This window comes from Phalangium opilio, unplaced genomic scaffold (genome assembly GCF_054372755.1).
Source record: "Phalangium opilio isolate 3A_F unplaced genomic scaffold, DU_Popi_V2 ptg000048l_1, whole genome shotgun sequence".
NCBI lineage: Eukaryota > Metazoa > Arthropoda > Arachnida > Opiliones > Phalangiidae > Phalangium > Phalangium opilio.
In genome coordinates this window covers 6,769,080-6,795,115 of record NW_028324170.1, presented here as the reverse complement: position 1 = coordinate 6,795,115, position 26,036 = coordinate 6,769,080, and the positions used below count along the sequence as shown (strand labels likewise).

Genomic DNA, 26,036 nt, shown 5'->3' with positions numbered 1-26,036 from the left:
TAAAAATTAAACTATAGATATGAAGTATTTTTTTCTGTATGCACAGTCGTAATAAGTCTCTTCGACGTAACTGAGAGGAAAAGACACTGGGGCATATAACTTCTTGACTGGGGTAAAACATTGCCTTCCATCTCGTTTTTCGGCGCCTGCGCTATGGGCGCTTTGGGTTCAGAGAGTGCGCAGTTACGACTATGGGTCAACCCCCTTGTATGTCTCAATATTGAGGGTTGCCTACTCCTTTTTTACATCAGAGAGGTTTATTTCTTACCGAATTTGACCAAACGGGGTAGATGATATCAGTAACATTCTGGTAACGTTTTTAAAGTAGTGTTTGGTGCAGCTCCTCAAGGTTGGGTCCGTAAACCCCTAGCCATTAAGAATGAAAAGATCGTCCGCTAATTTAAGAATTGTTTTACTGAATTTGAAAGTTGTAAAAAATATTTTCAGATAAAAAATAATAATCATGCATAGAGTATAACACCCGGGCAACTTAGCTAGTAAGTTATAACTACTTGTGGCATAAATAAAGACCAAAATGAAAAGAATGAAGATATTCAAATATTCCATCCCCAAAAAGAATGAATAAACTATAGAAACAAGTTTATCATATGAAATACACAATGTCCCATTTTTCTCTAGACTTATCTTAACCTAATTAAATACTAACCTTATTAATATTAATCATTTCTCTTTTAATTAAATATGAAAAACTGTACGACGAGTGCTTGAAAGAATTTCCCAACAAAGAGAAAAAAGGTTTAGGGCGGCAGCAATCTTCTTCGGACCTTTAATATACGAGTTATTCGAATAAAACTATATGGTTTTTTTTTCAAGTTCTCTTTTATGTCTGAAGTAGCCTACTACAAATTTTATGCAAATGCATCAGTAGGACTTCGTGTTTTGACTAGAAAAATATGGATTATTATATTATTAATTTAAATAGTCTGAGTGAAATTGCCTAAGAAATAATATTATCGACACGAGTAGATGAAATAAAGTTTTCAAGTTTAGTTTAAAGAAAATTAAATTATCTCGCCAAAACTGCGAGTGCACTATATTTTTTTCGGTCTATTATACTAAAATCTGTTAAAACCTTTTGGGGCAAAACTAACAAAGTTTAAAAAAAATCATAAAAGTGTTACTTAATTTAATTTTTAAATTGCGTAATTAAGCTGTTAATATGTTTGAGCGCAAACAGTTTTAGACGAGATTTAAATACTACTTGAAAGTTTAACGGTATGTACCTACACTTAAAACTGTCCAACAGTTTTTAAGCGCTCAATACAAGAAAAAAGGTGTTACAGGAAACTTTAAAATTTCTTTGGTTTTCATCGAGCCAGCAACTCAGTTTAGTGGCAGCGATTCAGACAAAGCACTTATAGTTAGTGGGAGGTAAAATGGCCTGGTATGGAAGGCCCTTGATTGAACAATATGAAAAACTTGACAAGTTTACACTATTCTCATTATGGGACTGGTTACGGTAAAAGAAAAAACATATTTTCGAAAAGAAACTAACTCGCAAATTACTTCAGCCGCTTATGTTTGCAATCAACGGAACATAAGTCTAACCAAAGCAATCCCAAGGTTTTCTACACAAATCACGTCGTTATCGCGCCCATTTTCATCAAACAATCAAGGGCATTTCTCGCTTCAGTAGTCTCCGTTCAAGTATAATTAATTGGCTCAAGTGTTAGAGACCAGAACACAATTTTTTTTTTGCTCCTCGTAGAGCAAATTTCTCCTGTCTCAGAAGAACTCTCGTGGTAATTGAAGCGAAAAAATAACCGCTGCTAAGTTTTTATAGCTCGTACAGATTTGTGATTGGGATGGGTGAAGTAGTCACGAAACAAGATGACCTTCAACCCCAGGGTTTCGCAAATGTTACAGCTTACGCGTGCTACTCACTCTGGTTTCCAGCAATTGCCAAATCGGATAAGGGTGAAAAATACGCGTATAATCAGCCCTAATGGAGAGCTCTCTGTTTGGAGAGTAGTATGTCACACTCCTAAGTCTTACAACCTTTTCGGCAACCATATTGGTGGATTTCAGCTTTCCTCCAGCAATCAAACCACCAGTATGGCCGCGTAAATTATCTCACTTCCAATATGGTGGATAGTAGCTCTATGAGTCTATATAGACCATTTTTGATGACTTCCATCTTGTTTTCCGCGCCTGCGCAGTTGGCGTTTTGTGTCATGAGAGTGCCCAGAGACGGCGATGTATTAGACCACTGGAATGCTTCACATACTAAGGTTTTCCAAGCCCTTTTTCACCGTTTTAATGGTCTATTTCTTCCACATTGATTTAATATAAAACATTTTCTCATTACAAGTTGCGCGCCTAAAACCGCCTCACTAAAAACGTAAAGCTTTTAGCTTCGGTCGATCCTATCATTTAGCCCCTGATTAAGACATGACTTAACTACCCAGCTCTCATTGACACACCCATTATCATCGAGTCATCGCGTCAACTTAACCTTGTGGCATTAAGAAAGGCGTAACTGGGCGATAAACCGCGAAGACGTTACATAGCAATGACCATGTTTTATGGGGCGGATATCTGTCGCGTAGAATACCCGATTGACCGTGCTCGAGTTTATCCTTCAAAGAAAGTAAGGAAGAAAAAAAAGGCCTCAGAAGTGTTGGACCGACAAATGCCGCTGATTGGTTGTTGAAAATCTTGAGCAAGTTTTTTTTCTTTTGGTTCTTTTTCTCCCCCCTTTCAAGTTATTTCCGGGATTTAGAGGGTTTAGGTTAGGGTTTTAAAACTAAGCCTAAATCCAGACTGATCGGTATTAAAATTTCCGTGACTTGAATTTTCTTAACATCTTTTTGATTAAATTATATTCTTCCGACCACTGATTTGAAGGCAATAGAGCTGGAATAAGTTTGATACCGAAGATTAAAGCGTATTTCGTCCTTTCCCCGCCTTCTAGTCTATTGCATCCTAATCAGTTTGGTATATGGGCTTTGCAACACAGATGGTTGAAATCGAAGCTAAGCCTATCAAAGATCAATTGTCCATATTACGTTGTTATGTCGTTGGAATATTAGTAACCATCTGTTGTCCAATCGTGTATACCAAACATATGTATCAAAATTTCTTCGCTTTACGACCGAGAAAATATAATTTTATGGATTTTATTCCGTTTTCCGCGGAAGAAAAAATGGCTACACTAAAACATTCCAGGAAACGACAGCGCGCGCGACCAGAAAGAAGAAATTGGAAATTTATGACAGTCGGACGATATATGGCAAGAATAGACCAATTTGGAAACTACATAGAGAGAAACCAGCAAACAGGGACGAGGCCGCCATTGGGGTGTTATAACTCGCGCCAGATGTAGCCCAAGTTCACTACACGAGGGACGCTAGCCAATTAGCCTTATTCCTGATCAGCGCCACTAGCGGATGGTCTGAAAACTACTCCCATAGAGTCTAGGTATGTTTAAGCGGGTTTGCAGAATTTCCGTCAGATGGCGCGGCGTTCGAGCCACCTGGCGGAAATTCTGCAAACCCGCTTAAATATACCTAGACTCTATGGGAGTAGTTTTCAGACCATCCGCTAGTGGCGCTGATTAGACATATGGCCAATTCGCACTGCCTCTAGCGGTGCTTGTTGGCGAGAGAGAGAGAATATCGCAATGGCGGCCTCGCCCCTGTGTGTTGGTGTCTCTGTATGTTATTTCCGAAATGGTCTATTGCCTCGTGACAAGGCTTAACGATGTACTGAGGTTTGCTTGGAAAAAGGTTAGCCAAGCTACGGAAAAGTACGTTAAAGCTTATAAGACAAATTTCTTCATTACATAACATCGTATATAGTTTGTAAAGCAACTATAAAAGAGGTTTCCGCCTCACTATTTAGTACTAAGCCTTTGCTATCGCCTCACCATGGGCATCACTTTACTAGAATAATCTACGTCACTCTGCTATTAGCTCTCAGTATAACCAGCGTCATACTTACGGAACGTATCTAATAAACTAAGCTTTAAGTCTTACACAAAAGCAACTAGGGTCGGATTTGAAAAGTGTGACAGATTAAAACACAAGATATGCAATGTAACTTGAAACAAAAAGATTAACAGATTTATAAGTAAACGAAAGGCATTGTGTGAATGGTAACGAAAAGCAAAATAACCAGTCAAACAATATTAATGAAAACAATAATGAAATTCCTTTAAAGAGAAACTAAAACATAAAATCTTGAGATTACCCTTTATTTTCTAAATTGATGGTCATAGATGTGGAGCAATTAGCTTTTCTTTACCACACTTCTACCCATTTATGTTAGAAAAAGCTTCGATAACGTTCTTAAATTGAAGACTATTGAAGGCTTATACGTCTTTCTCTACATTTGTGACTATTTTATTTGTTTTAGGGGCCTATCAATATTTGGGAGCCCGTACCCCTTAACTAAATGTTGTAGGCCCCATGTTCTTTGACCCTTTCCACTCAGTTTGACCCTAAGAACATACCCTTCATTTTATGACGTTCTTATCAGAAACATCCTGTATAAAAAGGCCAGCTTTATAACAGAAAGCTTCCAAAAAACAAAAAAAAAACCGAAAATAAATTTAGTTTCATTCTCCCTTTAGAGGAATTCAATCCTCAACGGTCCTGGCCGAAATTACGAAATCTAGATTAAGGCAGTTTTATTAAAATCGCGTCGTATAATAGTTGCCATCTATACCCCGCAGATGGAGAGGGAAAATAAAAGTAATACACAAAATTAACTTTTCCGTGATGTAATACGATGATAGCTTAGTTAATTAAAAATTCCCAGCAAGTGCCTTTCAAACACCCCCGTAAACCTTGCAGACCGCGTTGACTTTATATTAATTTTCACGCTTTTCCAATTAAAAATAAACGAGTTAATTAGATAAAGAAAATTTTATACCTATCTTTTGAGTTTTTCTACTGGTGAACTCGCAAAGTCGTGGTAAAGGGAAATTTTATTTTTATGGGCTTTACAATTTAAAATTTCTAGACTTTTCCTTTATAAAAAGGTAAAAATTTTCGCGCAACGATTACGTTGTCAAGTTTAATTTATTTTTTGAGGCAATATTAGGGGCGTGGTAAGGTGAAGTGATGGTAGATGGGTTAATTTTCCACGCTAAACGCGACGACAAAAAGCTTTCAGTAGCGGAACGTTGATTTTCAGAATCAATTAGGGAGAAAAAGGGAACCCTTCCGGCTATTAGGGGCTCCTCTTCAGTACACCAAATCATATAGACTCTCCTCCTTCTCCTCCTCCCCTATAGCATCCTAAATTAGTCGAACAAGTGTTTTAAGACGTTGCCACGATTGTTAGACTCTCGCTTTTTTCCCAAGCGTACGCCTCAAACGTGCCTGAAGTCATCAAGTTTCAAAAGCGAAAATGGCTCATTTTCTTTTTTTATCGACAAGGAAGGGTTATTTTTCTTTTAATAGTTTATTTTGTAAACTTAATGTGGTTTTGCGTAGATTGTTTTATGTTATGTTCAAACATCACCATGTGAAAATAACGTGAAATGTCGGGTGATTTTTCTTGACTTGAAAAAGGTTTGTAACATTATTAAAAGCTGAATGATTTAATTGTTAATCTACTCAGCTAAGAATAATTTGAAATGCACAATGGAAATAATGTCACGTGTTTTGTTAATACACGTAAAACGTAATTTGGGATTCAATTCAATCCCAAAAAATATTTAATTTGTAAGGAATTAATGAAAATACGAATTTTATAAAAAAATAAAAAGGTCGTACATCGGTGTATTGCGGGCTGGAGTTTTACAGGGGCCCATAGGAAATACATTATAAGGTTTACCCCTGGAAGTTCGGCATTTAAAATTCGTAACGTCATATGCTTTAAAATCTATATCTATATAAATCAAAGTCCTGACTGACTGACTGACTGACTGACTGACAGACTGACAGATAATCAACGCCCAGCCCAAACCGCTTGCCCTAGAAGGCTGAAAATTTGCAGGAACGTTACTCATAAGAAGTAGGCGCGTACTAAGAAAGATTTTTGCAATCCGCCGCCATCTTAAAAAATGGCGCCCAGAAATGTAAAAACTCTTCTCTATGCAACAAAGTCCGCGCGTTTCAACCGATTTCACAGATATTTAGTACACGGGTTTCCTTTAACCTATAGACAGACTAAATGCTCTTTTGGGTTCGATTTGTTGCCATCTTTTTAAATGGCGGCCAAAAACTAAAAAACCCTTCTTTAGGGGATAATGTCCGCGTGAAAAGTAATAAAAAATGTCCCGACGGGCTGACGGGCAACGCCGAGTGCCTTCGCTCCTAGGATGCTACAAAAATATTAGTCATCAGTAAAATCTACACATTCTTTGTATCATTTTGATGGTAGTTCTTATTACACGCGAGCGACGCCGCGGGTAACAGCTAGTACATTATATTAATTTTAAAAGCAAGAATAATTAAAAACATGGTGGGAATTAGCTTCAAAGAGAATATAAAATGAAAATATACAGGGTGTTCCAAAATGGTGATTTAACCGAAGTATAGTGGCTTCTATGGGCGACTTTAAGTCGAAAATGTTCAATGACATTTTAAAGTCCGGAGAACGATTTTCAAATAGAATATTCTAGAAATGATACCATAAATTTAAGTAAGAATGGTAATTTAATTAAGGTGTAAACACTCTAATCATAACAAGTAAACAAACTGTACTTCGGTCTACCACCATTTTTGAAACACCCTGTTGTGTACAAAAAGATTTGTCATATGATGAGCTACGTGAATATTTAAAATATTGAAACAAGTTATTTTTATTGACGTATTTCAAACATTTTTGGAAATGGATAAAAACCGTATCATCAGATCCTATAGCGTCACATTACACTAGACTCCATTTAGTTTTATAGACTGAACTATATACTTGTATCGCTAATGCGACGTAAATGTATCCCGATGACCCTGGTTTCCTTCTGAACGTTTGAAAATTTCCCATTTTAAAAACCGAGAGGCTGCTTAATCTGTCTCTCTGTAAGTAACGCTCTGTCAGCTTTTAGCTTAAAAACGTTAATCGTATTCATAACTTTTAATTAAGTGAAAATGGAGTTTAATTTCGACTACCAAATTTAAGAAATATGATAAAAATATCAATTTAGTGAACAGCCCCTCTTATGAATCTAAAACAACCCATGGCCAACCGCCAAAACCCAAACTTTATGGTCCCAGTTTGACTCGAGTTTGAGTGAAAGAGTGGGTGAGATTGGGGCCCTAAGGTCCCGCCTTTAAGCGCAGACTAAATAGAGGGGGAGGGGGGAGTAAAAACTCTTAAAAGATAAAACGTCACGGATCGTCTTGACCAATCAGAGAGTGAGAAGCGCGTGCCTACGCGTCTCGTGGCTTGTATATCCCGGCGGACTCTGATTTTCTATCGTTCACTTTGCTTCTAACCAAGAGAAGTCGGACCCCTTCAATCCAGCTCTCTCGCTCGTAATAGTTCAAACTTCATCTCCCCAACCAAATAGCGCCTATAGTTCAAGTTAACTTTCAACCAAATACTTTAATAATTCGAAGAAATAATCCATAGAAGAGAGAAGCACGTCTTAGAAGTTCCAAGTTTTGAAAATAACTGGTAATTTTTAGGTAAGTTTGGTTTGAAGAAATTGTTAGTAAAAACCTTTTCAGAATCTTTTTTCTTCAAGTTTAGATTATTTGTACACTTTTAATTCAAAGACAGTTAATTAATGATACTGAACTTCGTAGTAAATTAGTACGCGCATGCTCTCTAATAAAAAGCTGTTTTAAATCATTTTAGTTTAAATTAATCTTATTCGGTTACAATCTCTGTGAGCAGAAAGATAAACTGAAAGATTTGTATTAGCTTCAAGTTTTGAATCGATTATACTAAGTTAAATCTTAATTAAAAAGTTGGCCAAGTATTTATTAGTTTAATCAAAGAAACTAAAATGGAAATTTCGACCTAGTCAAGGCTTTAGAGTCTTAGAAAAACCAAATACGTTTTTTTTTTCTAACTAGAGGCCTAGTTAAAATTAATACGTAGCAGAGAAAACAAGAATTAAATTGATATGGAATATTTATAACGAAAAATTTCATATAATGCTTATTTTTAACTAAGATTTAAATATATTTAAATTAAAACTATATAGCTATGATAAAAAATCCTTACATTATAAAAAATTATAACCTTTAATCTTATGTTAAGTTCCCATTTAAAATAAAAAAGTAATTTATATAATTTTTTTAAATAAACGCTGATGGTAGCTTCACCGCTTAACAGAAATATATTGCGGGTAAACCATTTGTACAGGCGCCCATAGAGAATACGCTGGAACGTTTAACCCTAAATTTCATCTTTCCTCTGGAAGCTTATCAGTTCTTAAAAAAACCCATTTAAAAACACTTCAGTAATGGAATTTTAATGGAAAAATTAATAGCTTAACTGAAGTGATATCCAATTTTTCTACAATTTTTTTTAATAGAGATAAGGGTTTTTACTTATTAAAGAAAACATTTCATGAAATTTTCGACAAAGGTTAATATTAATATCTAAGTTTAGGGTGAAGCAAAAGGAGAAATATTTTGCAGGAGGGAGAGGGAGAGAGAGAGAGAGAGAGAAAAAATTAAAATCGATTTTGTTAAAAGAAAAACTTTCCTTGCTTATTTGAGTAGAAGAAGTTTGAGTAAAGAAGAAAACGAAGATTTTTCTTTGGAATTTTGAAACTTCAGCCAAAATATATCATGATACGAAACTTAAGACATTTTCAGACGATAAATTATTTTGACTGTACAATGATTATAAAATGGATTATCAAAAAAATTTTTTAATCACCAACTATTTTGGTTGTTATAGTTGTTTCATCCATAACTAGATTACTAAACTTGGGTTGACTCTTGAATCAAAAAGTTGTATCGTCTGAATAGGCCTTTAAAGGGGTCCAACTCATATTGAGAAATAGTCGAAATCCCTTAAGTTAAAAATGGCGCGAGAGGTATTTCTTACACACGATTGATCAAAAACGTTTTCTATCCTCAACCAATCAAAATTCTCCATTCCTATGGAATACCCAGGGAAAATTAGATCGTGAACTAATATGCCCCATTCTAAAACTTTTCAAGAGATTTTTTTAATAAAATTATAGATGGAATGGCGCCATTTTTGAGGTTATTGATCTGTCATAAGAATATTGTACAAGCACTCTCAAAAAACTAGATTTAAAATTTATAATCTCAAAAAAATTTGAGCTAAGTAAGAAATATATTTAAGTTTAATGAAAATTCGCAAACCACTTACGTATTTACCATTTTATCTCAGAAATACCGTCACTCAATCAGTTACTTAACCATTTTTCTTAAAACATTCTCAGTCAATCTGGTTCATGAAAGAACTATCAGCCAATCAGATATCTGCTCGTTTCTCATGATTAATACCTTCAGCCAATCAATTATCTGCCCCCTTGTTACAAAAATACTATCGGCCAATCAGGGGTCTGAACGATTGTACCCAAAATACCCTCAACTAATCAAGTATTTACTAGTTTTCATAAACATTCACTAAACCATTGAGATATCTGCCCAAAATCATAAAAATAAACCACATATTATAATTGTTATGTAATTATCCTAAGAAACATACTTACATACCCCATTAAAACCAAACATTCTTTTTAAACTCCTTTCAAAAATTATACACAAAGGGAAGATCACCCGTACACCTTTCTTAATAAGGGGTACATTCTCCTAGCCTGCCATAAAAGATGTAATGACTAGCAAACAATAACTTTCCTTGCCATATCAAAGTGGTAATACTCCCTTTAATGCAACTAACAAAGATAAGTAATTAAAAGAAGAAAGAGGGTGGAAAAATATTTCTTGGCTGTATATCATCGTTAACTTCCAAGAGAGGAAGATGTGTACAAATTAAAGTCAAAACCGGGACTTTCCCCGAAAGACAGTAACTCTAGTTCTAAAGACAACGAATAGGGAATTAAAATATTTAGAGAAAGACAAGTGCTGGCAACTTGGGAACGACAACTCTATTTTAGAGTTAGTTTTGATGATGACAAATGTTACAGTAAAATTCACTAGATGAAATTTGGGAAAAAGTTGTTTTGAATCTCGTTTGGACCTCGTCCCCCCAAGGAAAACTCTGACTTCAAAAACACTAACATGAAAGGAGTTTGAACTTTCCACGAAAACCTAAAAAAAAACTTCAAAAAGTGGATAAAGAAAGATCTGTTTATTTAAATACGGTCCCATATCTAATTTAAATTTCGCTGCATTTTTAATATACCCGCTAATTTTTTTTCATATAAATTTTTAATATTTTTTAAGCAACCTCTCTTTGGGAGTTAATTTATTACGTAGTTAATCAAACGTTATGCTAATTACGTTTATTTTGGACTAATTAACGCGTCATTTCTTAGGGTAAGATTAATACAATTAATTATAATGAACATTAATTAGTGAAAGTTTGCTCTGCGAATGACGTCCCACACTAAAATGGTCCAGCTCGGCCCGCAGATATTGACTAAAATTTATTTTAAAAATATCACAGTCGAAGAACCAAATTGGTGCACTTTAACTGCTTAAACAAATGCAGGTTCAATCCAAATATTAACGTAGAAAATTATCGCATGGTTAGTAAGTTTCAGTATACTTGAAAAGCCGCCATTTTCCAACATGGCCGCGCAAAATTTACGATAAGCTATAGATTAAACCCGTCTTTGTTGATAGTGGGCATACTTTGTCTATCAGTACATTGCCCTATTTAAAGCTTTGAAGGAGCAGGTAACATCTAACTTCATTATAATCAAGGATAATCACTAAACACTAAAAACTTTGACTACAGAATATTTTAATTTATACAGCAAACGCAGAGAGCTTTTAATATTGTATCTCGCAAAGAGTTCAAAAGCAGATCCCAATTAAACACTAATGATAGCGATTAACGAGAAGCTTAAACTAAGGAGTTTGGCCCAGTTAGGATTTTTAACTAAGACGCTAATTGGAAAGAAAAATGTTAATCACCCCCGCTTTCAAACAAGACCCTTATATGTAGACTGAGGCAAACAACAAATCGCGTCCAGCGAAATAAAACAAAATTAAAATACAACAGTGTTGTTCTTCGGTATACTTTTCCAATTCGCTAAAGATACTTTATAAGATATTTAAAGAAACTCTGAAGCAGCATAAAGATTTCAAAGACACAAAGGATAAACCTAATTTCCCTAACATAATCTGCAGGCTTTTAAAGTGGTTTAAGTTCAGCAACAATTAATTAAATTATTTACTAGGGGTATATCTTTAAATTCTAAAACCATTCTCGCATACTTTGTAACGAAAATTCTTTGTTTTAACACTGATGAAAGACGATTTTAATTTGTGAAAATGATAACTTTATTCATGCATGGCAATTATATCATCAAAGATAACCATGCAGTGTTACGAAGTATGAGAGGATCATCATGGAGGATGGGTTTAGAAACTTAGTCGCAGCACATTCCTAGTAACACGAATGGATTCTTGGTTACAGTTTAATGGATTTATTAAGATTAAAGGGTCAAGAACATCATAAAAATATATCATCGAAGCACTCTCAAACCAACTCAAAACCAGTATACGAAAGCCCAAATAACGTTTCACAAATAAGAAAATATATTTTATGGGAACTTTTTTTTTAAGTTTAGGTGAAACAAAAGGTAACACCTCAAAATGAAATAACACATTAATTTAATTTCAAATTTCCTAAATATCATTAAGTTTAAATACTCGTAGATTTAAATAAAAAGTATCTCTAAGTGGTTATCGTTTGAAGACTAAAGTTTCTTTCGAAGCATTGTAATTGAATATAAAACTTTTCAAGTGCCATAGTTTTTCGAGATAGCTAAATTTGCACATAACAAGTTAATAGTGAAATGCCATAGGCCTACTCAATGGCGCCGCCATAGAAGGGAAAATGGCCGATAGAAAAAGGTTTATAGCATTAGCTTTTTCGGAACAAAGTTTTTACTTAAGTCTAGACGGGTAATTTCCTTTAATGAGGCATGATAAAATATAAACAATCTCATTGAAACTAAAACAATAGAAAAAATTGTTTCATTACATTAAATGATAATGTTTATACGGTGATTAGATTAAAATTAAACAGAATATTTAAAGGGGATTATAGAAAGAATTAGCCTCGGAATAAGAAGGATCAATCTTTTACTATAAAACTTGAGTTGTTATTTATATCTGTTGGACCAAGAACCCATATGAAACCTGAGACCATACGAATCATCTTAAGATACTTTGCCCTGGGTCGTTATAAGCTTCAGAATACTATGATGAATCGGTGGGTGAAATGAGAGAATAAAGCAGGGGTAAAAAAATTCATTTCATGGCACTAGAACCCTTTCAAACGTTCTCAAGTCTTATAAGAGTTCTTGGTTAAATTCTATACCCCTTGTGTAATTACAATATCAGTGTTCTCTCTCTATATATATATCAATCAAAAGAATATAATCCTAGCGAATCTCCAATAATTAATGGTAATAACTAATTAGCCTTTAATGAGATACGGTTCGGTAATTATGGAATGAATTTACTAACGCGATATAAAAGAAATATCGGAATTAATTAGGGTTGTATATCAAAGGCGGAAAAGACGTTTCTATTAATAAACATTCTTAACGAAATAAGAAATCAAAGAACCGGAGAAACGTCATGGCTAAAGGGAGTATGAAGTGTTGGAAATAAGTACATTTTATTCTTGATAGAATTATGATAAAAATCATCTCAAAAACCTTAATAAAACTCACCAAAACATCTATGTTGATTTTTAATCTTTTTTGAAATTTGCTGATATTAGATGAGACCATTTTAGCTTTGTCGGCAACTTTGAAAAAGTGTTAAAAATCAACACGAATGTTTCGGTAAGTTTCATCAAAGATTTATAGATAAAAACAAAATTATACTTCATTGAAGCTTTCTCGCGCCGTGTAATATGAGAAACCCCCCTTTAGCACCAGAATAGTGTCGACTCCTTTGCGTATGATTACCTTCACGACCGTAGCACAGGAAACACTAGTGAATAGGCTCATGTAGTAGCAGATGCTACATCTAGTACCAAGAATTAAGGCTTGGATCGCCACCATAGAGTACTGTTTTCTATTAACCATCGACCCCAAAAAAACTCTTCCCTGATTGGCTAATTCGTGTAGAAACTTAGAGGATGTTAGTTTGCTTCTCATTTTTATATGGCGTCTACAGTCAAACCTGGGAACTGTGGACAAAGTACACTTTTTGGTTTTATCTATGTATTTTTGGTTTTATTAACGTTTTTGGGACTATTTTACGAAGGCCTCTTGATATTGCTATTGAACACTTACTCTCGGAACGACCCTATAATAAAGTACGCCTCGAATCCGTGCCATGATAATGCAACAACAAAATCAACAAAAGGCTTAAGCAGGGTCGCGATTCATCCAAGGACCTTTTAATTTAGAAACGCAAGGCCATATCGATAACATTATGTATTTTATCAATATTATTATACGACGAGAGCGTGGTAATTGGTTCAAGCACTCATCTCGATTGACACGAAAAATGTTTGATCTTTTAAGCACTTGGAGTCCTGGTATAATTCCGGGGATTGCGTAGTAACGAAAGGCAGGGTTTTATACGATTCTGAGCGCCATTTTGTTTTGTTTTCAATCGACGGCCATTTTGGAAAAAGTTTTTAGCGAGTACCTACACTACTGACGAGTAAGGTGTGAGCAAAATTTCAGCTTCTAAAGGCCTTTTCAGATGATATAACGTTGTGATTCATTTGGATGAGTCAACTTGAGTTGAGTAAACTAGTTGGCTCGTATGAACAGATATTCGAAAAACCTTTTGACCCATCTAGTTGAGTCAAAAGTTGTATCGCCTGAAAAGGCCTTATGATTAAAAGGTTGGGGCTGGATATTGATGAATCAGTCAGTCAGAACTTTAAATTTTCGAACTTTGGTTCCATTAGGTATTTGAAATAATCTTTGAAATTGAAGCATTCGAAACTGGGAGGGAGGGCAAACTTTGAACTTTTCACCTTTCGTTACGTTACAATTATCTTAAGTATATAAGTTAAGTCGTTGTTTGGGCTTTACTTTCTCTGAATCTCCGCTTCAACGGAGGTCTCAAATATTTCTAGATGGTAGAGCATTTTATTAATTAACACACGATACCTTTCTATTATCCATCAAAGCCACCTTGCCGACCTAAAAATTTTATTTTTGGGAAAAGGAGGCGGGGGTGGGCGGGGAGTTGTCTTGTATAACGCGCTTAACAAGCCCAAAGGTCTTAAGGTATATAACTTTCGCAATGCGCGTGATGAGAATTTCCAAGTTTTCTTATTTAGCAAATCTCCGTTACTCGGCATCCCAGCTTCATCTAGCAATGAGGACGGAACGTTCTTTAGACCATTTCTACGAATGGAAGTGCGCTTATTCGTTAGCGGGCTTTTCTATAAGAGTGCGATCAAAATCAGCGCGTATTTTCAAAGTTGTACGTTTCATTAATTGAAAGTGTCTATGTATATTTCGCTTGTCAGTATAAGACAAAGCTTAATAAAGCTATAGTATATTAGTTTATTTCTACAAACGTCTTTCTTAATTTTCCCGCTATCTGTTTTACTGTAAAACTTCGACAACAGAGAAGAAACTTTTAATCTTCTTTGTTATTTATGTATATAAATATTTGTGTTAAGGGGTATGTTAATAGATAGAAACTTTCCGTTGTTATTTTAATATTGTTTATACCATAATAATATACATCTGAAGAAAAGGAATAAATATGAAATGCGGAGTTGCAGTTATAACGACTTAATTGAATTTCGATTTCTTTTAAATAAAGACGTGGTATTTCCATGCTTATTTATTTATTTAAAAAAGTTGTTTTTTCTTTTTTGAAAGCACGTGCATGAATAATTAATTTTCTCGCGAAGTTTCATAATTTGGGAATTATTTCTTGACTTTTCTCAAATTAAAGATAAACTTTGTTATTTTCGAAGGTGAGATATCTGCTTATGCCCTGAATTATTTAGTGGAATATAAATAATTTAAATTAAATTACGATATAATGATGCGGGCGGGCACTTTAAAATCAGTAAATCAGTGTCTCTCCTTATACAATTCAATTACGTCAGCTACAATCGAAACAAAGACCTAGTTCTAAGCTTTATAAACGCGTCTTCAAGCCTTACTGAAGTTGCGGAGCGTATCCGAGCGAAATAAGGGTTGAATAACGATCCGTAACGTCTCCATCTTTTCCTTAAAACATCTCCTCTATCCCACCTATATACAAGAAGTCCCTTGAAAAAAAATCTTCACCGAGAATTCATGTATTCCCAACGGAGTCAGGGTCATCTTTCAACCGAGCCCATGTTCTAAGAAACCATCCCCCTCCCTAACAATTTGATGTAGCTTGTATACCATCTATTGTAGCGGCTTCAGGCATAAGTTTATTAGATTTGTTCCATAAGTAATGCTAGAGACTTACTGAGAGCTAGTTCGAGAACGACAAGAGAATCAACTGCACTCGTTTGTGCAGTCCATCTTCCTATATTTAGTCTGAACTAAGCCTTTGACAGCGCCTCACCAGAATCTATGGCGTTTCACCTACGTCACTTCAAGACAAGCTCTCAGTAACCAGTGACAAAACTTATGGCCAACATATCTTATGAACTTATGCTTCTGGTTTGGTTTACAGCCGGAAGCAAAATCTATGTATATACACAAAGAAAGGCGCCAACTGCTTGCATGGTCAGTATTGTATCAACCAATAAAAATAATCTAAGGAACCGTGTATACACATACAGCTTACCGGAAGTTGTTGTTTGTGATTTTCTTAACCTTTATCCTCTTTATAATGTATAGACGAGTTACGAGCAAAGGCTATAATTGGTTCTTAGCTACTTAGCGCCGGTGGAAACGAAAAACAGAAAAAGTTCTCTACTGACCATGACTTAAGAACTTACTAATATAGAGAAGAAACGGTGCCGTCATTATATCTACTTGTTCTTGGCCTAGAAGGGATCAGATTGCGGGGTTAGGGTTAAGTTTGGCTTAGCTCTGCCTCTAATGATTAGAGAAGAAGATATAGGGAACTAGGTTCTAAGAAATAGTCGAAGAAATAAACCGAAATATTGTAAATGATGGGAGACATCTGATCGTCTCACTATTCAAGAGTTTTTTGTTACAATTATTTTTAAAATAATTATAGGATTACGTTTTCGAAATTTTTCTTTAAATACCCAATTACAACATCGGTTGGAGGAATAAACCCATATTTTAAGTCAAAATAGTGATGATAGCGTAAGGAGGGAGAGATATGGCCATTAGTTACTGCTAATTGCATACTAAAATGGCCACCATCTCTGGACTGGATGCGTGCCAATTGGACCAGTGGTCATTGCCCTTGCAATACGCGAGCTCGTGACATTTGGGCGAGTCAGTATTTTAAGCAGTATGATGATGGATTAAGGTTTTTGCTTTAGGACATGCGATAAGACGAGCGGAGTACAAGGGTATACATCGCGTTTCCAAAATAATATATAGGCCTATATTTTATCCGAAACAAATTCCTATAATTAAATTATCTCGTGCCAGTACCATGTTTGGGTTGATTCTCCAATGTTAATATTAGCTTTACTTTAAAACTTGACAGTATACAGTCCTTAGGGATAAACGGCATTCTGAATTTAAGGATTAAAATACTAATTGCTAATGGGGATCAGATACATTAATGAAACTTCCAAGATTTCGTAAATATTTTGATCATTTACTATTTATAAACGCAAGTCGTTTAAATGTTGCAATACATTACGCATTTATAAAGGTAAGTCTGGCATAAATTCAGGGAGATGTTCTTTGGGCGATTTTGAGTGGAAAATGGTTTATGACATTTTGAAGTCCTGACCACTGTTTGTTTTCAAGTTATGATTTGATTTGAGTGTTTTAGGGATGACCCCTTAATTAAATTAGAAATCAATGTCTTTCAGTTTCTTAATTAAACTAAAGGGGGTCATCCGTAAAATATTATGTACAATCTTAACTTGAAAGCAGTGTACACCCGGACGGAAAAATGTCATAGAAATTACATTTTGCACTCAAAATCTTTGGGTGGAACATCCTCCTTAATCTAATCGAAACTTATCAGGAACTACCGGTATATAATATTTATAATATTTATATTATTTACAATTCAAAAACAAACAAAATTAACTTGTATTTTGCTATTGAACCATAAAAATCTCGATAATATTTTCAAACTAGTACCTACAATAATTCACAGCCTTAAGCCTAAAGAAAAACTTAAATAAATAATAACAAAATGAAAATGACGCTACTGAGAAGGTTTGGAATGCAATAATTTGATGCGGAAACGAATCTGAAAGTATCTTTATATATATATATATAAAAAAATCTGCGACGTTAAAGAAATGATGATCAAGCCAAATTTATCAAGAGTTAAGAAGATGAGTCGTTTGAAGGGGAAAGAGTCCCTAGGAAATGCTCTACGATAAGAAGATCCTATAAATTTAAGAATAAAGGATTCCAAAAATAACTTTCCTTAGGGAGGACTAGTCACAAAAGATCTAAGGTTCTTTTTTAGAACCCTTTGGAATTAAGAAAACGATGGAGGCGAAGCAGTCGAGAAAAGTGGTTAACTGTGTTTGCAAGCGGAAGTACATTAAACCGACGTTCATTTCTTTCAATTCAACTCCATCCTAGAAAATATAGCAAGAGGAATAAAAAATATTACTTCTTGGAGTTCTTGGTTTATCTCAAATTAATACGAGAAAGAAAGAACTAAAGAAATATTTAATACAAACATCTAAACCGGAAGTTTAAATTAAAAACTCAAGAGGCACCTTATCAAGTATCAACTCCTCTTTCTAAATCCTCTTTGGTTTCTTTCGATGAACGTGGAAGGTTATTTGTTCGTCATTAATGATTCTGCACTATTAAAACTTCGGGTTAAGATATTTCTGTCGCTAGTTATTTCTCTCCGTCATCTTTTGGCGTTATCGAAGGGTAAATATCGTTGGCGATAGAATGATTGGTTTTAGGATTAGCGTTAATACAAACAAATAACCACTCGGGGGCAAGAGGTTTTGGGCAGCACGCGGGTCTACGAGTAACGTTAATCGACTCTCTAAGTCTGTAGTCAGGCCTTCGGATAACCCGCCATCATCAAAGTTTGCCTTTTAATTCAATTAACAGAGTTCCAAGTGAAGCAAAGGGTCCCGATTGATGGACAGAATTGTTGACGAAACATTCCTTTCACCAAGGTTCCCTAAATGTACATATACTTAGGCCCATAATTTGATTGATTACAGCGGAGAGGAACTAGCAGCGATGACTTGAGGAAAATCTAACGCGATAAAACGGTCTGATGTCTTTTCATCTTAGAGACTGACTTAATGCTAATTCATTAAATATTTATCTTTAGTCATTTTATAATTTTAATTTATTTTATTCAGTCTGTCAGGAAATTTTTATTACTTTTCGGGCCGCCATTTTAAAATATGGTTGTAAATCGAACCCCAAAAGCTATAAGGCCCGTCTATAGGATAAAGGGAACCAGTATACCAAATATTAGTGAAATCGGATGAAACGCGCGGACTTTATTCCATAAAGAAATTTTATTGCATTTCTGGACGCCATTTTTCAAGATGGCCACGGATTGAAAAACACTTCCTTTACTTTAGAGTAACTTGCCTGCAAATGTTCAACCTTCTAGGTAAAGCGGTTTGGGCTAGGCGTTGAACTTAAAGACGGTTTATGGCAAGAGACATTTATTCTTCACTAAAGTCGTGTTGACATTAAAGTACACTTTCAAAGAGTTTAACCCGTTTCGGAAACCGCTAAATGTAACATTTTGCTTTTAATTATTGAGACATTTTATGAGAAAATGCAATTATCATTCTGAAAACATTACTTGGGCCTTTCTAAATCAGTTTCAAAATATCTAGTGCAAACGCGGCTTGAATGTTTCCGGTCGATTCTCAAGCTAGCGACGTCATGATATCCTTCCCTTGAAATGGACCCTTGTACAGTCATTTCAAAATTTACAATCGGATAAACTTATAAAACGCTAGGACCACGCAGTATAATATAGTCTAAAGCATAGCGACATAGACACGACCCTCAAAACCAAACCACGCTTTTCCATTTAAGCCTTAGGGCTCGAGAAAAAGGCTGAAAAATAAAAAATAACCGCGAAAATATCTTATCGAATAAAAACCACGTCGGATATTTTTAAACCTCGACGATTCCAACGGGATTTTAAATGATTATCCAACATCTCCATCCAGCATTTGCTATCCGTTAAAAAGGGCTTGAAAAGGGGGTGGGGTGAAAAAAGGCGGGAATGGAGGAGACACGAGATTCACGCGCCGTTTCGCGCCCTTTTAACAAAAGACGGAAATGAAGTACAAGAGGCCTAAAAAAATCTAAAATTCCAAGCCGAAATTCTTTTTCTTTTCCCATGCACTAAAAAAGCGGAAGATGCTAAAGGAACTATAGGGTTAAAGAAAAACTAAGGAACGGAACAGTCCCGAGCGTACTTCCGGTTGCTTGTATCAACTCTAGCAATTCACAATCGAATCAAAAAGAAAAGGAAAACTTTACAAGACCCCTTTCTTTTGATCCCTAGAGGTTTTTATCGGAAACGGACCTTAGTTTACTGTTTTAACAAGAAAAATATACAATATACATTGTAACCTTAAAAACATAAGATTCCCATAGGAACTCATCAATATTTCCCATACAAAATTCGACATTTTTCGAGACTTTTATTGAACACAAGTTATTTCCCATTTCGATTGAATATTTCGCGCAAATACATGAGTGTTTCAAAAAAATTTTGTTGTTCTGTATAACAGAATTAAAATTCCTCCCCAGTGCCATCGAGAGAGTTTGCGGGGCCCCATAAAAACAGCCCTACAAATGGCCCGGGCCCCCGGGAAACTGACCAAATTACGGCTCTCTCGATGGTCCGAATTCATACATTTTCACTCCGAAACGCGAGTCTAAAATCACAGTATCTTGTCGTAAAGTTAACACTAAAGAGTATTTTAAAATTTTAACACTAAAGAGTATTTTAAAATTTAAATTCGTATTTTTGTTTGTTTAAATAAATAATAAGAAAAAAAAGCTTTGTAAACGTAAAAACCTTGAATACAAACTCAGTCTTTGTGTTTAGGTACACGCACCGAGTTTAAGTTGTCAATTGTGTTCATGCTAAGAAGACCCTCGCCCCCGAACGACTCAATAACCCCTTTCAAGTTTTCAAATTCAAATTTCACTAACATTTTTATACGCTAACTTTTGGAATTCATAAAAGCGTACGAAACGAAACAGAACGAGGGGCTGATCACACTCTTCGTAATATCATAAGATATGTTCCATCAGTATGACACTACCAATACTGAGAGCTAGTTCGAAAACGACAAGCGAGAACTGATTACACTCGGTTAATTTTGCAGTCCATCTAGGTACTATTTAGTCTGTACTAAAGCTTTGACAGTGCCTCACCAGGCGTCGCTATTTACGAGAATCTATGACCTACGTCACTTCATGCCAAGCTCTCAGTCAGTAACCAGTGACAAACTTCTGGAACATACCTTATGAACTTATGGTAATAGGAATACAGTAAGATCGGAGTAATTAATTAATATTGGACGTACTCAGCCTAATCTTGGTAACTTGAGTAATATTGGCGTCATCCTAGATTACGTCATCGGTGTTCTAAGTGATCAGCCTCTCAAAACTCACGCAACTTATATATGTAAACGTTGTATAAATATTTTTTGTAACCTTTCTTTATTTAAATTTAGCTTTTCCGCCCACAAAACCCAAGAGAAAGGTAATTCGAGGAACTATACATATTCTTTGTGTTCATTACTAAATTATTCAAATTTGATTTAACTGGAAGCCCACACCCCGAAAGCCTTATGAGATTCAAATTAGTCGACAACATCTCCCTTTACTTTAAATATTACCACGAAGATGTTTGTGCGTATGCCCTTATAAATCCCACCGAGGTTTTCCCAAAATTCTCCGAACTAAAATAAGATTAAAGATACAAAATAATTCATTTAACTAAAAATGGTTTAAATTTAATCCAATATATTGTTTGTTAAACTTATACATAGTATCTTTAAATTTATAACTTTCGTCACTTTTTAACATTATTTCGTGGATAATCAAAATTAACAAAACATGAATAGTGTCATAGGATAAATGATAATTTTGGCATTAGTTGACGTAACGCGCGAACAAAATTTTACGGAGTAAACCTTACTCTAAAAGAACTTGACGTTTATAAAAACGTTACTTCAATATTTGATCTCTCTTTTGATGGAATAAAATTAGAAATAAATATTTGTTTACGATGTTTTTCACGAGGGTTTCATTCAGCAAAATTACAAAATCACGGAGGGGGAAAAGAGGGTGCTGACGATTGAAGGCTGAAAAAATGTATCTCTTTAAAAAGATGAATATCAGACCCTCCATTGATATTTCCTAATTCGCTACAACTACCATTTATCAATATGATCTTACAAGTTCGACGACATAGCTTTTAAAAACCCAAAATATGCACCAGAGCTAAAAATAAAACTTAAGATATTTCAGGTACAGAAAAACGTTAAAAGAGTCTAGTTTTAAAGTTAATAAGTTATCCGCTCATAACATCTTGCAACAGTTTATCCTGTTGAACTTGAAATTTATTAAATTCTGTAAAACTCTAGCGTGCATTTTAAATGTATCTCTTTATTCGCCCTGCAATAACCCGGTCCTAGAAAACCATAACTAAGCCTAGTAATTAACCATTTGAAACTCAACCGTTTCAAACTTGAAAACAAAAGCCATCTCATTGGCTAAGCCTAATTAGTCCTCATTTCTATTCGCAGTTTTTGAAAAGGGAAAAATGACGATATCACCGACGTTTCAAGTTCCGTTTCTCGTGGTATTTTTGGCCAGTTTGGTGGCGGCATTCGCTCTTTCAGCGTGGCCAGTATCGGCGGCGACGGTTAACGGGGGAAGCGGTTCGTCCAACGCCCCCTCGCCCCTCCAACAAATGGCCAAAGGTTCCGGAGTTAGAACGGTCAACGACGAAGAACCGGAAGAATTGTCCGAAGAAGACGTCGGAAAACGGGGTAAGTTCCGGTTAGATCAAAACTCTACTTTCGCAATTTAATTAATTACTTTCTAGAGCTTAGCGGGAGCTTTAAACCTTAAAAAGGATTTGTTTCTGTTTCCCTTTGGTCCTTAATTAAACTAAATGGATTTTAAATTCGTTTAATGACTTTGCGTCTTGATTCTATTATCAGAACTTGGCCCTTTAACCCTTCGCTTTCAAAGAGCGCTGGTGTTTCCCGCCTAACATAATAAAAATACGTAGAACATTTTCTATCATCGAGTTAGTTGTCTTACAATCCTTTTCAACTTTAAAGCACGGACTTCATATTTGACTAGCAGCACAAAGGACCCATGTTACCCATTAGAACGTCTTGTTGCTTTTTCAGGAAGCCATTTTAAAAGATGGCCGCGTGTTTAACCCCAAAATCACGCCTGTACCATATAGCTAATTATTAATGAAATCCTTTGAAAGGTATAATCAACAAAATTCTGTAATTAAGGCTTTTCTTCATTTTCGGACACCATTTAAAAACATGGCCGCGTATTTAAGAAATAAGCGGTGTTAAGGGTAAGGGAAGGAAGAAATATGCCCCCTTTCCACTTAAATATTATCATTAAATCTTAATTATAATCTTAATTAACAAATTTTTACAGGTTGGAACGATTTATCCGGAGTTTGGGGTAAACGAGGATGGAACGATTTGCAAGGCGTTTGGGGCAAACGAGGCTGGAATGACTTACAAGGTGTTTGGGGCAAGAAGAGGAGTTGGAACAACTTGAACGGAATGTGGGGCAAGAAAAGGGGATGGAATGATCTATCTGGAATGTGGGGCAAACGATCTCAAACCAACTGGAACAATTTGAAAGGATTATGGGGCAAAAGATCAGCCAACGGTGACGCCCTCTATATGCAAGGACCTAATTGGCAAGGAAGAGCCGCCTACGTCATCGATGATGGATCAATGGACGATGGTACGCTTTTTTGAATTTTAACGTTGCATAATGAAAATTTTCCAGCGAATTAGTAGCGTCACGCTTTAATCACGTTTATTCGCGTATAGCACGAATACACGTGACGTATTTTAAAATAGAACTTACTTTAAAAATGCATGTATTACTACGCGTTATAAACCAGCTCATAAATTTCCAAAATAATAACGAAGTCCATGCCATAATTTTCTAAAACATTACATAATGTCTACGAGGGTTAATAACCCCCTTTGGTTCATAGAGGGTACAAAGATGAGGAGTAGAAGCTAACAGCTTTGGCAAGTCATATTAATAGGAATTTCATCTTTTCCTTTATAATCATTTGCTTAATACCCGCTTCATTATATTTTAGCCAATTAGAAGAAGAAAGGTTCAAAGTGAAATTTTCTCTAAACCATGCAGCGTTCTACTCCTCTTTTATACCCTCTTTTTTAACCATTCATTTCAAGAGCTAGGATCGGTTGACTTAATTAAAAAAAAGATGAAAAATGGCATTCGTTAGTTTGTTGAGCACGAAAAAAAAGGCATATATCTCAGTTGTTATAATATAATTTCATAAAGAATCCTTAGTTTTAGTCAGCCCAAAATAATTTTTCATTTTTTCTTTCATATCTATTATTGAATTAAACTTAATGAATATTTTAATTGCAGGCCCAATGGACGGAAGACAGCCACATTTACAGCAACTACCACCCTGGCTGGAACACTAATTATTTTGGTTTAGAATTTTTAATTTATAAAAATTAAAACTTATATATATATATATTATACAAAATATTATTATATTATACAATTCCCTTAAAACTATATCAATTTAATTTAGTTTTTACTGAGTTTTGCATCGCGATAAAAAAAATTGGGATTTCAAAATATTGATTTCCCATTTCGCCCCCAGTAAAAATTAAAAAAAAATAATAATAAGAACATCTCTTCGTAATTAACAAAATTCAATTCGTATAATTAAAAATATATATTAATTGAATAATTAAAACTGGGTCAGAAGTTGACAATTTGAATTTGGTTAAAAAAGAAAAATCACTGATGCGTTGAGATTATTAAAAGCCAAGACAATCTGTCGAAATATAAATTAAGTTACAAAAAATATTCTTATTATTTTTCATGAATTTAATTAAAACTTTTAAATATTATAATTAATCCCCTATTAAAAATAAATTTAAATTGTCAACAAAACCAACAAAAATTTCTTACTTAAATTTGTTTCCAAAAAATACCAAACTCTCTTTACTTTAACTTTTTATCCAACAATGATTAATCTATTTTTGGTTTTAATTATGTATAAAAAAATAAGCGAAAAAATTTTAATTCTAAAAAGAATTTGGGCAGTAGCGAGCCAAAAACAAATTGTTTGTTGTGACGTCATATTAAAACCATTTCCTTGTATTATCAGCTCCCCAGTTTCTTTATACTATTTTCTAAGAACATTAGTACATTTTTAACCATTAACCTCTGACATCCAAATATATATGACCCTAAGAACACACCCTTTAATTTATGGCAGTCTTATCAAATACACCCTGTACGCAATAAGGGACGTCGCGGATAAGGCAAAAACCCAAAAACCCTCAACAGGGTTTTTCATATGCCTTGCACGGGGAAAGAAAAAACTTTCTATTCATTTTTCTATATTTTCTCGACTAATTTAAAGTATCATTTTATGCATATACCATTTCAAATTTAATCGAAACTATATTGTAAAATTGGAAACATTAGCGTAGCTTGTAAACACAGAAATCGTGAACAAAGCCTTTCTTTGTATTAAGTTCCGAGAAATAATCCAAGACGCGATTTAAGAGCTAAAGCGACATCAACTGGACAACTAAAGACAGAAAAGACGATGCTTAATTACTGGACACCCTTGCGGACATATCCCCGCTTCTCTATCCCCCACGCCCCACGCAACCCAAAACCCCAGAACACGTTAATAACGTTAACTTTCCAATGAAAGCGTACACGTCATATTCATCGCGTACCCGCTGGAATTAAAATTATACCGCCTTTTCCTTTCCCGCCATTTTGTCGAAATTTGGCGGGAATGTTTGCGTAATTAAAGGAATTGTTGCCGCAAATATTTTGGACCGGAGATGAAGGGACGGGGGGGGGGGCTCGCTAGCGTTGCTATTTAACCCCGGTGGGCTATAAAGCCGAGCTTAAGCTTATATTTAATTGAATCGAGGTGCGATATTGCCTAATTATGCATATTTATTTGTACACCGAATATGCGGTGCGGGCGATTCGGGACGATTGTATTTAGCTTTAGTTGTGGTTTAGTTGGAATGGCGAAAAAGGCTTCGAGATAATATTGTATCCTCTGAGTTAGAGCCAATAGAGGGGAAGGCGTGAATACGAAATATTTAGAGTTATACTTTAAAGGGATAGTATAGCGTATAAATCTTTCATTAAATTTTTGAATCGTAATGGAGGCATCATCACATTCCAACAGACTATTTTAAAACAACTAAACTTACTTATTAGTTACCTATTTTTTACATTTTCAGGCATTTAAATTTATTAAAATCTTTACGGTCGGCTACTATCTCTTTAATTCTTGGTGCAACCCTAGAATTTCTCACGATTTATCCCATTCTAAGAGTTCAATAACATTGATGTATTAATTATTGTATAAATTAATCAACGTATTCAGAATATGGGACGAACTATATGTAGTACGTAATTTGTAAGTTCGGGCATATAGGACAGAAAAATCGCTGAATATGTACAATTTATATTTACTGTCGATTTTCCTAAAACGGTTCTGCTGATGGTTTAATATTCGTTCCCTAACTCAGAAGCCAAAGGAAACTCATGCACACGCGAGATTCTCGTATTGCTACGTCATCAAAACTGACCCGCACGTGCTGGTAGAAAAATATGAAATTTCGCG

General features: G+C 34.9%; 1 protein-coding gene across 2 annotated transcripts; it reads left to right on the top strand.

Moving 5' to 3' along the window:
* The first annotated feature begins 7,407 nt into the window (after positions 1 to 7,407).
* On the top strand, positions 7,408 to 24,504 carry Mip (Myoinhibiting peptide precursor). Of its 2 annotated transcripts, none has more exons than XM_089840003.1 (4): positions 7,408 to 7,601; positions 21,916 to 22,161; positions 22,799 to 23,116; positions 23,786 to 24,504. In XM_089840003.1, exons 2-4 carry the CDS (start codon positions 21,933 to 21,935, stop codon positions 23,842 to 23,844), a joined length of 606 nt encoding a protein of 201 aa, XP_089696129.1. In that variant the 5' UTR covers positions 7,408 to 7,601; positions 21,916 to 21,932; the 3' UTR covers positions 23,845 to 24,504. The 2 variants fall into 2 exon arrangements, with proteins under 2 accessions (XP_089696129.1, XP_089696130.1); XM_089840004.1 differs by lacking the exon at positions 7,408 to 7,601 and adding an exon at positions 21,640 to 21,823.
* Positions 24,505 to 26,036: the final 1,532 nt, after the last annotated feature.